Source organism: Bombina bombina, chromosome 4, assembly GCF_027579735.1.
Source record: "Bombina bombina isolate aBomBom1 chromosome 4, aBomBom1.pri, whole genome shotgun sequence".
Classification (NCBI taxonomy): domain Eukaryota; kingdom Metazoa; phylum Chordata; class Amphibia; order Anura; family Bombinatoridae; genus Bombina; species Bombina bombina.
This window is the reverse complement of record NC_069502.1, coordinates 259,311,831-259,327,285: the sequence shown is the minus strand read 5'-3', so window position 1 is coordinate 259,327,285 and position 15,455 is coordinate 259,311,831. Positions and strand designations below refer to the sequence as shown.

Here is a 15,455-nt window from a genome sequence, read left to right as displayed (position 1 = left end):
TCTGCAAGCTCCTCCCTCTTGCCTCAAAGCTCCTCGAAAAGCTATTTTACGCACGTCTATCCCATTTCCATACACTAAAGTCTTCTTGACCCACTGCAATCTGGATTTCGTTCCCATCACTCTACAGAGACAGCAATTGTCAAGGTTACCAATGACCTACTTACAGCAAAACCCAAAGGCCACTTCTCTCTGCTTATCCTCCTTGACCTGTCTGCAGCCTTTGACACTGTTGACCACCCTCTTCTGCTCCAAACCCTCCAATCCTTCGGCATCTGTGACACAGCTCTCTCATGGTTCTCTTCCTATCTGACTAACCGTACATTTAGTGTAGCCTTCTCCGGAGCATCCTCTGCCCCGTTACCACTTTCTATTGGGGTACCTCAAGGCTCTGTCCTTGGTCCAATTCTCTTTTACAATCTACACGTCGTCACTAGGTTCCTTAATAAAGTCCCATGGGTTTCAATACCATTTGTATGCCGATGACACCCAAATCTATCTCTCTGCAGCAGACCTACCTCCTTCCTTACTAACCCGTGTCACTAACTGTCTTTCTCACATCTCATCTTAGATGTCCTCTCACTACCTTAAGCTAAATCTCTCCCAAACTGAACTCCTTATTTTTCCCCCTTCTTCCAATGTCTCCACCCCCAAAATTTCTATAATTGTTGATAATTCCATCATTACCCCTACCCCGCACGTCCAATGTCTTGGGGTCACACTTGACTCAGATCTTTCCTTCACTCCTCACATTCAGTCCTTGGCTAAAGCCTGCCGCTTCCACCTTAAAAACATTGCTAAAAGTAGACATTTCCTTACACAAGATACAACCAAGATTTTAATCCACTCTCTCATCCTTTCCCGCCTCGACTACTGCAATTCTGTCCTCTCTGGTCTACCTAGCTGCCGCATAGCTCCTTTACAATCCATTATGAATGCCTCTGCCAGGCTCATCTTCCTTACTCATCGCTCTTCATCTGCTGCACCTCTCTGCCAATCCCTTCACTGGCTTCCTCTTGCCTCTAGGATTAAACATAAAATCCTCACCCTGACATATAAAGCTCTCAACTGCACTGCTCCCCCCTACATCTCAGAACTTGTCTCTAGATACTCTCCCTCCCGTCCCCTTCGATAAGCTCAGGATCTCCTCCTCTCCTGTTACTTCCTCACATTCACGTTTAAAGGAATTATCCAGACTGGCCCCCATCTTGTGGAATTCCCTGCCTCGCTCGATAAGACTCTCCCCTAGATTTAACAGCTTCAAGCACTCCCTAAAAACTCTACTATTCAGGGATGCATACAACCAACACTAACCTTTCCTAACGCCATTGCTTTCCCCTTGAACCCCTTGGGCCCAGCTGTTTACAGATCGCTTCATAAGAGCCGACTACAACAGTGAAACTCTGGCAGGGCCCTCTACCCACTTGACCCCTACAAAAGCTATCCTGTACACCGACTATGTTTACAGCGCTGCGGAATCTGTTGGCACTCTACAAATACCTGATAATAATAATAATAAAACCAATGCTCCCAGTTAGATAGCTTAAAGGTAGGTGACGGTAGCAAAGTACACAGTTGGTTGCCATTGTAAGCCCTGGTGTACATCCCCTTTCTAATTTTTGTCCATAGGACCTCTGAAACCTCTAAGGGTATAGTAGTTCGCTTAGCTAAGCTGGAAACTACTCCTTCCACCCTAGGGAATGTTTGCTTAGCCTCCTTAGCTGAGTCGGCTATGGGAAAAACATAATTTATGTAAGAACTTACCTGATAAATTCATTTCTTTCATGGTGAGGGGTGTATCCTGAAGAAACTGTAAAATTCGAGGAATTCTAAAAGAATGCCAGAAGAATTTATGAGAAGAACTCCATGAAATGTAAGTCTTCCAAACTCTATAATAAATCTTTCTAGAGACAGATTTACGAGCTTGTAACATAGTATTAAACACTGAGTCAGAGAAACCTCTATGACTTAGTACTAAGCGTTCAATTTCCATACCTTCAAATTTAATGATTTGAGATCCTGATGGAAAAACGGACCTTGAGATAGTAGGTCTGGCCGTAACGGAAATGAACCAACTAAAGAAGTAACGGAACGGAAGTGGCCAAGGCGGGCAACTGGACATCCGAACCAGATCCACATACCAAAACCTGTGTGGCCATGCTGGAACCACCAGCAACACAAATGATTGTTCCATGATAATTTTGGAGATCACTCTTGGAAGGAGAACTAGAGGCGGGAAAATGTAAGCAGGATGATAACACCAAGGAAGTGTCAGCGCATCCACTGCTTCCGCCTGAACATCCCTGGACCTGGAGAGGTATGTGGGAAGTTTCTTGTTTAGATGAGAGGCCATGAGATCTATCTCTGGAAGACCCCACATCTGAACAATCTGAGAAAATACATCTGGATGGAGAGACCACTCCCCTGGATGTAAAGTCTGGCGGCTGAGATAATCCGCCTCCCAATTGTCTACACCTGGGATATGTACCGCAGAGATTAGACAGGAGCTGGATTCCGCCCAAGCAAGTATCCGAGATACTTCTTTCATAGCTTGGGGACTGTGAGTCCCACTCTGATGATTGACATATGCCACTATTGTGATATTGTCTGTCTGAAAACAAATGAACGGTTCTCTCTTTAACAGAGGCCAAAACTGAAGAGCTCTGAGAATTGCACGGAGTTTTAAAATATTGATTGGTAATCTCGCCTCTTGAGATTTCCAAACCCCTTGTGCTGTCAGAGATCCCCAAACAGCTCCCCAACCTGAAAGACTCGCATCTGTTGTGATCACAGTCCAGGTTGGCCGAACAAAAGAAGCCCCTTGAACTAAACAATGGTGATCTATCCACCACGTCAGAGAGTGTCGTACATTGGGATTTAAGGATATTAATTGTGATATCTTTGTATAATCCCTTCACCATTGGTTCAGCATACAAAGCTGTAGAGGTCTCATGTGAAAACGAGCAAAGGGGATCGCGTCTGATGCTGCAGTCATGAGACCTAAAACTTCCATGCACATAGCCACTGAAGGGAATAACTGAGGCTGAAGGTGCCGGCAGGCTGCAACCAATCCATATATCAACTGCGCATTTAGAGCGCAAAAATAGGCCCCTCCCACCATGCACTCGATGTCAGAGGGCCTTAAAAAAGTACTCCTAGGAGTAATCTGACTAGCCATGTGGAAAACTAGGCCCCAAATAAAGATTTATCACCCTCAGAGAAAAAACGTTTTTTCTATAAACCATGCAAACGTTTTGACACTAAGTAATATGAGTATTAACATGAATATTACCCTTTTTTGTAAGCATGATCCCAGTCGTCGTTAAATCACTGCATCAGGCTTACCTCAAATATACAAGGCTCTGTCAGCATTTTCTAGACCTTATCATGTCTCTAGAAATAAATATACTGAACATACCTCAAAGCAGGTAATCTGCAAACCGTCCCCCCAACTGAAGTTTTCTTTCCATACTCTTCAGTTATGTGTAAGAACAGCAATGGACCTTAGTTACAAACCGCTAAGATCATCAACCTCCAGGCAGATTCTTCTTCTAATTTCTGCCTGAGAGTAAAAGTACAACGCCGGTACCGTTTAAAAATAACGAACTCTTGATTGAAGGTAAAAACTACACTAAGTCACCACATCTCTCTTACACTTCCTATCTTGTCAAGAGTTGCAAGAGAATGACTGGGGGTGGCAGTTAGGGGAGGAGCTATATAGACAGCTCTGCTGTGGGTGTCCTCTTGCAACTTCCTGTTGGGAAGGAGAATATCCCACAAGTAATGGATGAACCCGTGGACTGGATACACCTTTACAAGAGAAATAATCCACTTCCTGATGTCTAGGGTAAATTAAAGCGAACTGCTGCAGATTTTGGTAAGCTCCATTAAAAAAAAATAAGCAAGTGTCCTCTATGTAAGTGTGCTTTCTTCAATATGATGACTCATCTTAACTTCCATGTCAAGACCTCAAAAGGGGATGGCCCCCCACAGATTCAACCAGCTTCCAGACATCTCTGCTGCCCTGTTACCTTCAAGTGATGGTAAACTCTCCCCTTTTTAAATCAGATCTGGAATGTTAGTGATATTTTAGATGGCGCTTCATTCATCAGTTGTAATACAGATGGCGCTAGAACTTATTTTTTAATGTCGATATGAAGTTCAAAATTATCATAACTTTAACTGTGAGTAACCTCCAAAATTGATAAAAGTATTAAGGAGAGCCAAAAAAATAAAACAAAAAACCCCCAATCCCCCCCCCCCCCCCAAAAAAAAGTTACAAGCTTCCTTTCACAGACAGAAGATGTGGTCTCTTGAGGTGGTAAATAGGAACCGAATGGTGCAAAGGTGGATTGCATTAAATCTATCTTCATGGAATATATACTCAGACTAACTCAACTATTAGCTCCATGTATTACATTTGTGTGCATTACATTTGCTTCATAAACTCTATAGAAAGAAATACAATTATGCACTCCACTGGTTATAGAGGGTATACAGTGTACATGTACATACCTGTGGGTGGTGGAACAGCTGTTTGAACCTCCCACATTGAAGTGTTTTCTGGCACAGACACAGCTCTTGCAACAGTGGGGATCACACTCTGTTCAGATATCCTAAAAGAAAAATAACTTTTGAATAAAATAGAATTTTTGACACATGCCAACAGTAACATATTGATTGTAAAGTTCCTGGACATGATGATACCTAGTGTAACAATAGTTAAAGGTATAGTAAACCCCAAATTTTTTTTTATGATTCAGATAGAAAATTCACTTTTTTTATTTTTTTATTAAATTTTTATTAAGGTTCACCAAACAGTACAAAAAGATTGGAACAAACATCAAAACTCAGCAATGACACATTATTTCCATTGACAGTGATTGGTACATAGTATAAACGATGTTGTGAACTAGGAGTTATAACAATCCAGCTGTACAATAATGAGAGTTAATCTTCAGCCCTTTATAGTCACATGTCATTTAGGAAGATAACTATAAATGAATGGTCCCTTGTCGGACCCTAGCTGAGAGGTGGAACCTAATTTTCCTTTTTTCCTTTCAAGACAAATGTATAACATTATATGTGCAAATAAGTTTACAGGCCGGAAGATTCTGGCGAAGAAAGAGAGAAAGTAGGAGGATGAAAAAGAATGAAGAGGGGGAAGAGAAAAAAAAAAAAATATATATATAATAATGATGGGGGGGAGGAAGGTAGGGCGAAGCCCTGGGGTGGGGTTTACTCTCATGGGAGAAGACTTTGTCCCCCAAATGAGTGGCCCACAGCGCTATATGGTTTTGTTCCAGTATGCTACTAAAAGTTCATGGGTGTCTAATTTGTGGACTTTCAGGTAATGGTATCTCTCGAGCAGTAGCAGGTCTTCCACCTGATTCCGCCATTCTTGTTCTGAGGGGGTTGTTTGTGTTTTCCAGTATTTTGGAATGATCTTTTTGGCCGCTGTCAGCATCAGCAGAAACAGTGCTCGTTTGCCCCTTGCTGTAAGTTGGGGTACGGAACAGAATAGTAATGTCTCAGGCACCAGCGGGTCCGTTGTGCCTAACACATCCGACATAGCCTGGAACACCGCCGTCCAGTAACAAGTCAAGCGGGGACAGCTCCACCAGATATGGAGGAGAGAGCCCACTTCCCCACACCCTCTCCAACAGGTGTTGATTGTGCCGGGGAACATCTTGCTCAGTCTCAATGGTGTCAGATACCATCGGCTAGTAAGTTTAAGGTGAATTTCTTGTACTTTTGCTGAAACTGAGGAGCACTTGATGAGCTGAAATGCTCTTAACCACATCTCAGGGTCAATGTCTTGGTTCAGTTCCCGCTGCCATGATATTGTGTATGATGGAAGGGGGGCCGTGGGGGGGGGGCAACAATGAGTTTATATAATTTGGAAATCAGGTGACCAGGGTAATTAGTTTGTGTACAAAGCTTCTCGAAGTGTGTAAGGGCTCTCCCAAAGTCTGGTCTGTGTTTATGATGTGAGATATAATGGATCAGTTGGTTATAATGGAGCCATGAGGAGAAAATTCCCCCATGAGACTCCACTAAAGTCTGTTGCGTTTTCAGCCTACCCCCCTCCGAGATGAAGCAGATAGAGCCGGTCCTAAGAGGGTATGGGGTCAAAATTTTGTGTTTCAGCTTATGATAGGGGAGATCAATGTTTTCTAGCAACGGAGAGAGCGGGCCAATTTTAGAAGAAATATGTGTCGTCGTAGACATTATTTTGTCCCACTCCGATAGAATATGTGCTGTAATGAGGTATTGTTGTATATGTTTAGGTCTCTGTTGTGCAGGCGTCCAGGCTAGTCTTGCTATGTTATTTACCTTAAGGATATCCCTATCTAATTGAAGCCATGTATTGTGAGCCCATTCTGCTATATGGCGGAGTACTATCGCTTGCTTATAAGCTGAGAGGTTCGGTATCCCCAACCCCCCGCTATCTCTGGGAAGGTATTGTGTTTTCTTTGGGACTCTGGGGTTGGTACCAGCCCATATAAATTGGTCTATTATCTTTTGTAGATGAGAGAGATAGTTGTCTGGGAGCTGTATGGGCAGCACTTGCATTAGATATAAGATCTGGGGAAGGATGTTCATTTTTATCACCCCTATCCTGCCTAGCCAGGACAGGGGTTTGTTTCTCCAGGAGGACAAGTCTCGTGCTATATCAATTTTCAAGGGGCAGTAATTAAATTTGAAGAGATCTTGAGTATTGGATGTCAGTTGAACGCCCAGATACCTCAGTGTACGTGGGGCCCAAGGGACTCCATAGGTGTCTTTAATGTCTTGTAGAACTTTATGGGAGGTATTGATGTTCAGTATTTCTGATTTTGATATATTAAGTTTAAAGTTAGACACATTACCGTAAGCCTCCAACTCCGACAGCAACTCAGGTATGGAGTTCTCCGCCTCTGTCAGGGAGAACAAAATGTCATCAGCGTATAGCGCTTGTTTATGTTCCATATGCCCTATTTTGAGACCTTTAATCTTAGTGTTGTTCCTAACCTTTTGGGCCAGAATTTCTATGGAGATGGCAAAAAGCAAGGGGGATAATGGACAGCCCTGCCTGGTACCATTGTTTATGAGGAAAGGCTCTGACAAGGTGTTATTCACTCTTATTCTCGCATTGGGATTATCGTACAAAGCGAAGGACATATGTAGGAAGGATTCCGGGATTCCCATCTCAGTCATAGCCCGACGCAGAAAAGACCAACGAACCCTGTCGAAGGCCTTCTCCGCGTCAGACGAGAAGAGGACCAGGGGTGTGCCTGAGGCCTTAGCGAAATTAATAAGATGAATGGTTTTGATGACATTATCTCTGGCTTCCCGACCCGGAATAAATCCGGATTGGTCGCAGGATATCAGAGTAGGGAGATATTTGTTTAATCTAGTGGACAAGATTTTAGCAAGGATTTTCATGTCTGTATTGATGAGAGAGATGGGTCGGAAGTTTTCAGGGCGAATCGCAGGTTTGCCTGGCTTGGGGAGAACGGTGATATGAGCCTCTAATAGGTTCTTAGATAGAGATGGGTTATTTCTTAAGTCATTAAATAGTTTTAAGAGGTGGGGGGATAGAACTTCTGATAATTTCTTGTAATATCCCATTGTGTACCATCTGGGCCTGGGCTTTTCCCTGATGGGGAATCTTTGATTGCTTGTTTTACTTCTTCAAGTGTGATAGGTGATTCTAAATGTGTTGTCCCTTCATCATTTAGGGTGTGCAAGTCTAGTCCCTGGAAGTAACTGTCAAGGTGGTTTGTATGTTCTGAGGAGAGAGCTTCCCCCTGTGTTTGAACCCCGGGTTGCTGAATGTTGTATAGTTTGTTGTAGTAGTGTCTAAAGGAGGACGCTATGTTTTTATTGCTTTTTATTAAATGACCCTCCGAGGATTGGAGGTTGTGAATGTAGGAGGATAGCTGTTTTCTCCGCAAGCATCTAGCCAAAGCCTTGCCTGGTTTGTCCCCTCCCTCATAGTAGTATTGCCTCAGATGGAGAGCGTTACGTTGGTGTATCGTTATCAGATGTGCCTTGAGATCTGCTCTAGCTTTAATCAGTTCGTCTCTCAAGGTGTCGCTAGCTGTATTGTGTTTGTGAGCAGTTTCCAGAGACCCTACTCTGTTCAAAAGATTTGTGTGCTTCTCTCTAACTTGCCTAAGAATCCTAGCTTTTCGCTTGATGAATATACCACGCATAACGGATTTATGGGCTTCCCATTCGCACTGAAGCGAAGCCGCCGAGTTGCCATTCAGCAAAAAGTACTCCGCAACATCCCTTTTCAGATCTGCAAGCGCAATGGGGTCCTCTAAAAGGGAATCGTCCAGCCTCCAAATTTTGGATGTAATAGGAAGGTCAGGCCACTGAACCGAGCAGGTGACTGGTGCATGATCAGTCCAGGTTATCTGGCCAATCTCACAATGGGTAGTCAATGATAAACCGTCCGCGTCAGTGAAGATATGATCTATCCTAGTGTAGCAGTTGTGAGGGGGTGAGTAGTAAGAGTAGTCTCTAGTCTGTGGGTGTAAGGTCCTCCATATATCATGCAGATGGAGGTTGTGAAATAGTTGCTTTATTGTTTTCAATTTGGACCTAGGGACGGACGAGATTCCTCTAGAGGAATCCATCCCCGGATCAAAGGCCAAGTTAAAGTCCCCACCCAGAAACAGAGTCCCCTTGACTCTGTTCAAGATTAGGTTTGAGATCTTTTTAAAAAAGGTGGTGTGGGCCTGGTTTGGGGCATAGATATTCAGCAATGAGAGTTGCTGGCCAAATAGTTGTCCTGTCATGAGAATATAACGTCCCTCAGGGTCTTTGTCAATTTGTGTGACCTGGAAGGGGAGAGATCTATGGATCAGAACACCCACCCCTCCCTTCTTATGGGGTCCTGAAGCAAAACTGGTAATGTGGAATTGTGGGGTATTCCATTTAGGTTCCTTGCCTCTCTAAAAGTGTGTTTCCTGAACCATAAGGATTTGGCTCCCTAGCCTAGAGAATTCCCTACATGCTATGGACTTTTTGCCAGGACTGTTAAGGCCTTTGACATTTATAGTAGTGATTAACAGATTATGCTCTTGAAATCTGCTCAGTTTGCCCGCTATGGTCGAAATCAGTGCTAAGGGAGAGAGAAAAAAAAGAAAAAAAAAGAAAAGAAAAAAGAAGGGGAGGGTTAAGTTAGTAAGGGGTATGTAGATAAGTGGAGAAGAGAGAGATTTAGGTAAGACAAAGTTCTCAGAAGTAGCGAGAAAGTAGGGGGGCCAGAGGGTGAGAAAAGAGTGTAGAAGAAGAACTCCTGTTTAGAGTACGAGTAAGAAAGTAGAAAGTGGGGACACCTGGAGGAGGTATCTCCCTTCACGGCTTGTAAAGGTGTAGGGTTGATTAAGCGTTGATTCCAAAAGGCATGTCACTTGTTGTGATATGAGAGGGGGAGGAGGGAGAGTAAAGTTAGAAGGGAAAGGGGGGCGGGGTAGAGAGAGGAAGTGAGGGTAGAGAGTGTGGAGGAAAGAAGAAAGAGAGTGGAAGGAAAAGGGTAAGAGTGGTATTAAGGGAGGGAGGAGGGGAGGAGAGAAGGGCAAGACTTGGCCCTCTCATCTGTTTCTTGTAAGCAGGAATGAAACTTAGTCCCCTGCCCCCCCTTTATGCAAAACAGATCGGGCCCCAGAGGGGTCTGGGTTGCCCTTTACATACAAAACAGGTTAAACAGGTATACAAAACACCCTTTCAACTGTCATAAGAAAGTGCAAAAGTTTAAGTTTCTGCTAATCAACTTTATCAAAACATTTCAAGGACAGTATTGGGCTCTAAATCTTGTATGTATCTTATCTAGAATCGAGGGAATGGGGGAAGTGGATAGGAGAGGGAGGGAGAAGGGATGGAGGGAGTGAAAGGGGGGGTGAAGAGGGTGGAAAGGGGAGGGAAAGGGAGGAGAGAAGGGAGAGAGGAGCAGGGAGAGGCATATTTAACTATCTATTCTTGCTTAAAATAGCTCACATCCTGCCTCCCAACCCCAGTGTAGTGTAATATAGGCCTCAATGAGGTCCGAAGAACCTTAACATATATAACCGGTTAAACATATGTAAAAAGCAAACATAAAAAACGACATAACCAACACTGCTGTTGAGGGAACTGAAATGGGGACATATTATATATATAACAAAGAGACATGATGGACCAGCAGTCAGTCCTTAGTGCAAAAAGGATACGTATTCCTTCAAGGGAAGGGCCCCGCGGCCCCTTGTGAAGATGTCCAGAACATAAACTGTGAGGTTCATGCTTCACAGAAAAGCAAAAGTATAAAGGCAAGTTCCGTTTCTTTAAACTTTATTATTTCTTTATATCTCTAGCTTTTTCTTTCCTCTTTCCTTCATCCGTCCCTGTTCTCCTCTAATACCACTGGGTGGCAAAGTCTCGTGTAGAGGGGGCCAGTGGTAAGAGGGTATTTGTCACAGAGTTCAAAAGGACCTCTTAGCTTGATGTTGTCTCATTTATAGGGGCTTGACGAGATCCATGGTTTTCCGGCAAGCGGGGGGCAGTCCCGTTGACCTCTTTTAGCACAAATGGAAATGAGAGGTCGTTGCAAAAGGATTCAGGGTCGTCCCCAGGTCTAAAGATGGCTGATTTGTTGTTGTAGGAAACTATGAGGGATACAGGGAAGCCCCACCTATACTGGATTTTGTGTCTCCTTAATGCAATGGTTAGGGGGGCCATTTCTCTCCTTTTTTGTAGAGTAGACTGGGAGAGGTCAGCGAATAAAGAAATTTCCTCACCTGCATGATAGATTGGATGTTTGGCCCTTGTGCAGCGGAGAAGGTCCTCCTTATCTTTGTACCGCAGGAATTTGACTATGATGTCCCTTGGTGGTGCTTTTGGGGGTGGTTTAGGTCTGATAGCTCTGTGAGCTCTTTCAATAGGGATGTCATCCGCAGCTGGGTCATCTTTTATGATTTTAAATAAGGCTTGTAAGTAACCCTCTATGGCAGGGGGGAAAACAGTCTCTGAGACCCCCGTATACGCAAGTTATTGCGGCGACACCTATTTTCTAGGTCTTCTAGCTTGTCAGCTAGGGCATTGATCTTATGAGAAAGTTCAGTTAATTGTGTGGTGTTTGTCTGAACGTTTTTTTCTGTAGATGCTTGCTTTTCCTCTAAAGTGACTACCCTCTGGTCAAGTGCCCCTATGTCCCTGCGGAGGTCTCCAAACAGGCTCCTCATCTCCTGCATAACTTCCTTGATGTCCTCTTTTGAGGAAAGATGCGTAATGTCCCTTTTAGTTAAGTACATGTCTGTGGGATTCTCCTCTGGCTGCATCTGGAGGGGCCCAGGTATTAGAGAAGTTGGTATGTCTGCTGTGGCGATTTGTGTAGGGGTCTCCACAGGTTTGAGGTAGTGGTTTAGGGTTTTATTAGCAGTAGGTTTGTCTGATTTATTATTCTTTTTGCAAGGCATCACATTGGTAACAGGATGCAATCAGTGCAGGCATAAAACGAATCAGTGTCCTTTTGTGCAAAAGCAGATAATGCTGCAGATCTCTGTTTTATATTTTGATTGTGATAATGTGAGAAGCTGGGGGACAGACTCGTTCCAGACTTGCTATGGGGGAGTTGAGGATGTCCGGTGGCGCTGTATATTGTGCAGATGAGAACAATGCCCCTGGTCTGAAGTTGTGGGCTTGCGGCAGTGAGGGAGATAAGTCACCTAGGCTGATGGAGTTGTATAAGTCCCCAAGGTTAGTTACTTATATTAAACTTGAGCTCGAGGATCCCCCTGTCTCAAAGTGCAGACATCCCTCTATACTATCCTGAGCCGATGGTTGCTACTCTGGGGATTTGTGTCCCCGGTCTGGTGATGCAGGTCCCCAATATTATTTAATGGTAAGGTACTCACTGTTGTGTTACGGGTTGTCGCCAGGTTTTTCTCGACCCGATCTGTCCTGCGGCCGAGCAAAGGAGAAGTGACTGCGGGCGGCCACGTGGAGGCAAGATGGCGGCCGGGAGAGCAGCGATGAGTTCAGCGTGCACAAAGTTGAAGTGAGTGGTCCACCGCCAGATGTAGAAGTCTTTTCCCAGTATTGGAGTGATCCGGGCAGTTAGGGGGCTCCGGGTACGGCGGACGGGAGGATCCGGTAAGTTTGGCAGATAATGTTGTGTAGGAGCCGCCTGCTGTTAATCCCTCAGACATCCGCCACTGATAAATCCCTCTATCATATATGTAGGGCCAGACAGCAGTATCGGAAGGGTTGGGGGAGCTTCAGTGGTTCAAGGGAAGGGTAAGGGGATAAAATAAGATCTATTACATGCCTTTGGAGCTATTTTTGCCGAGAAGGGAGATAGGAGCTCTAGCAAAATGCAGCCATCGTCCAGCGTGGCTAAGCTCCGCCTCCAGAAAATTCACTTTTAACCAACTTTCCAATTTAATTCTATTATCAAATTTTCTTCATTCTCTTGTTATCCAGTGCTGAAGGGACAGCATTGCACTACTGACAGGAAGCTGAAAATATCTATTTAGCCAATCACAAGAGACAAATGTGTGCAGGCACAAATTAGCAGCAGCTCCCACTAGTGTATGATATGTGCGTATTCATTTTTTAACAAGGGATACTAAGAGAACGAAGCACATTTGAAAATAGAAGTGAATTTAAAAGTATCTTAAAATTACATGCTCTATCTGAATCATGCAAGTTTAATTCTGACTTTCCTATCCCTTTAATGGTAAATAGATCGAAGAACAAGAACGAAACAGCTGTCTAGTAGTGATCTCTGTATAGGGGATTGCTGTGTGTTAACAGTATTTAAAGCAAAAAGTTTAAGACGTTGCATATCTAATTTGCATTTGCATATCTTACCCAGAATCCTCTTGCGCATTGGTAACAATGTATGTGGAGTTTTACTGGGTAAAGGCAAGCCGGGATACTTGCCAAGATATGCGAATTGCCTGTGTAATCATTTCTATTGACATATATATATATATATATACATACACACACACACACAAACCCACACACATATATAATGTGTGTGTGTGGGTGTATGTATGTATGTGTGTGTGTGTATATATATATATTTTTTTTTTTTCCATTACGCCCATGCAAGTATCGGAGATACTTCTTTGACTGTGAGTCCCACCTTGATGATTGACATACGTTACGGTTGTGACATTGTCTGTCTGAAAACAAATAAACGGTTCTCTCTTCAGAAGAGGCCAAAACTGAAGAGTTCTGAGAGTTCCAAAATATTGATTGGTAATCTCGCCTCTTGAGATTTCCAAACCCCCTGCGCTGTCAGAGACCCCAGACAGCTCCCCAACCTGAAAGACTTGCATCTGTTGTGATCACAGTCCAGGCTGGACGAACAAAAGAGGCCCCTTGAACTAAACAATGGTGATCTAACCACCAAGTCAGAGATAGTCGAATATTGTGATTTAAGGATATTAATTGTGATATCTTTGTATAATCCCTGCACAATTGGCTCAGCATACAAAGCTGAAGATGCACATAGCTACTGAAGGGAATGATTGAAACCGACAAACTGAAACCAATTTCAGACGTCTTTTGTCTGTTAGAGACAAAGTCATGGATACTGAATCTATTTGAAATCCTAAAAAGGTTACCCTTGTCTGAGGAATCAAGGAACATTTTGGTAAATTGATCCTCCAACCATGTCTTTGAAGAAACAACACTAGTTGATTCGTGTGAGATTGTGCAGAATGTAAAGACTGAGCAAGTACCAAGATATCGTCCAAATAAGGAAACACCGCAATACCCCGCTCTCTGATTACAGAGAGTAGGGCACCGAGAACCTATGAAAAGATCCTTGGAGCTGTTGCTAGGCCAAAAGGAAGAGCAACACATTGGTAATGCTTGTCTAGAAAAGAGAATCTCAGGAACTGATAGTGATCTGGATGAATCGGAATATGAAGATATGCATCCTGTAAATCTATTGTGGACATATAATGCCCTTGCTGAACAAAAGGCAGAATAGTCCTTATAGTCACCATCTTAAATGTTGGTATTCTTACATAACGATTCAAAATTTTTAGATCCAGAACTGGTCTGCAAGAATTCTCTTTCTTTGGAACAATGAACAGATTTGAATAAAACCCCAGACCCCGTTCCTGAAAAGGAACTGGCACAATTACCCCAGATAACTCCAGGTCTGAAACACACTTCAGGAAAGGCTGAGCCTTTACTGGGTTCACTAGAATGCGTGAGAGAAAGAAACTTATCACAGGTGGTCTTACTTTGAAACCTATTCTGTACCCTTTAGAAACAATGTTCTGAATCCAATGATTTTGGATTGAATTGATCCAAATATCCTTGTAAAATCTTAGTCTGCCCCCTACCAGCTGTGCTGGAATGAGGGCCGCACCTTCATGCAGACTTAGGGGCTAATTTTGATTTTTTAAGTGGCTTGGATTTATTCCAGACTGGAGAAGGCTTCCAATTGGAAACCGTTCCCTTAGGGGAAGAGTCAGGTTTCTGTTCCCTATTTTGACGAAAGGAACGAAAACGGATTTTTTATCCTGAGGCAAAAAACAAAATTTATGCTTACCTGATAAATTTCTTTCTCTTGTGGTGTATCCAGTCCACGGGTTCATCCATTACTTGTGGGATATTCTCCTTCCCAACAGGAAGTTGCAAGAGGACACCCACAGCAGAGCTGTCTATATAGCTCCTCCCCTAACTGCCACCCCCAGTCATTCGACTGAAGACAAGCAGGAAAAAAAGGAGAAACTATAGGGTGCAGTGGTGACTGTAGTTTAAAAAATAAAAAATACCTGCCTTAAAGTGACAGGGCGGGTCGTGGACTGGATACACCACAAGAGAAAGAAATTTATCAGGTAAGCATAAATTTTGTTTTCTCTTGTAAGGTGTATCCAGTCCACGGGTTCATCCATTACTTGTGGGATACCAATACCAAAGCTTTAGGACACGGATGAAGGGAGGGACAAGGCAGGAACTTAAACGGAAGGCACCACTACCTGCAAGAACTTTCTCCCAAAAATAGCCTCCGAGGAAGCAAAAGTATCAAATTTGTAGAATTTTGAAAAAGTATGAAGCGAAGACCAAGTCGCCGCCTTACAAATCTGTTCAACAGAGGCCTCATTTTTAAAAGCCCATGTGGAAGCTACCGCTCTAGTGGAATGAGCTGTAATTCTTTCAGGAGGCTGCTGGCCGGCAGTCTCATAAGCTAAACGGATTATGCTTCTCAGCCAAAAAGAAAGAGAAGATGCCGAAACCTTTTGGCCTCTCCTCTGTCCAGAGTAGACAACAAACAATGCAGATGTTTGACGAAAATCCTTAGTAGCTTGTAAATAAAACTTTAAAGCACGAACCACGTCAAGATTGTGTAATACACGTTCCTTCTTTGAAGAAGGATTAGGACACAGTGATGGAACAACAATCTCCTGATTGATATTCTTATTAGATACCACCTTAGGAAGAAAACCAGGTTTGGTATG

The 15,455-nt window shown here is 43.4% G+C and overlaps 1 protein-coding gene across 3 annotated transcripts in view; it reads right to left on the bottom strand.

The window, feature by feature from the left end:
* Positions 1 to 15,455, bottom strand: part of LOC128656174 (GRB10-interacting GYF protein 2) — a 556,473-nt gene that overhangs the window by 193,592 nt on the left and 347,426 nt on the right. For all 3 annotated transcript variants that reach the window (XM_053709919.1, XM_053709921.1, XM_053709920.1), the window contains exon 11: positions 4,513 to 4,613. In XM_053709919.1, the coding sequence (XP_053565894.1) occupies positions 4,513 to 4,613 (101 nt within the window). The remainder of the gene's footprint in view (positions 1 to 4,512; positions 4,614 to 15,455) is intronic.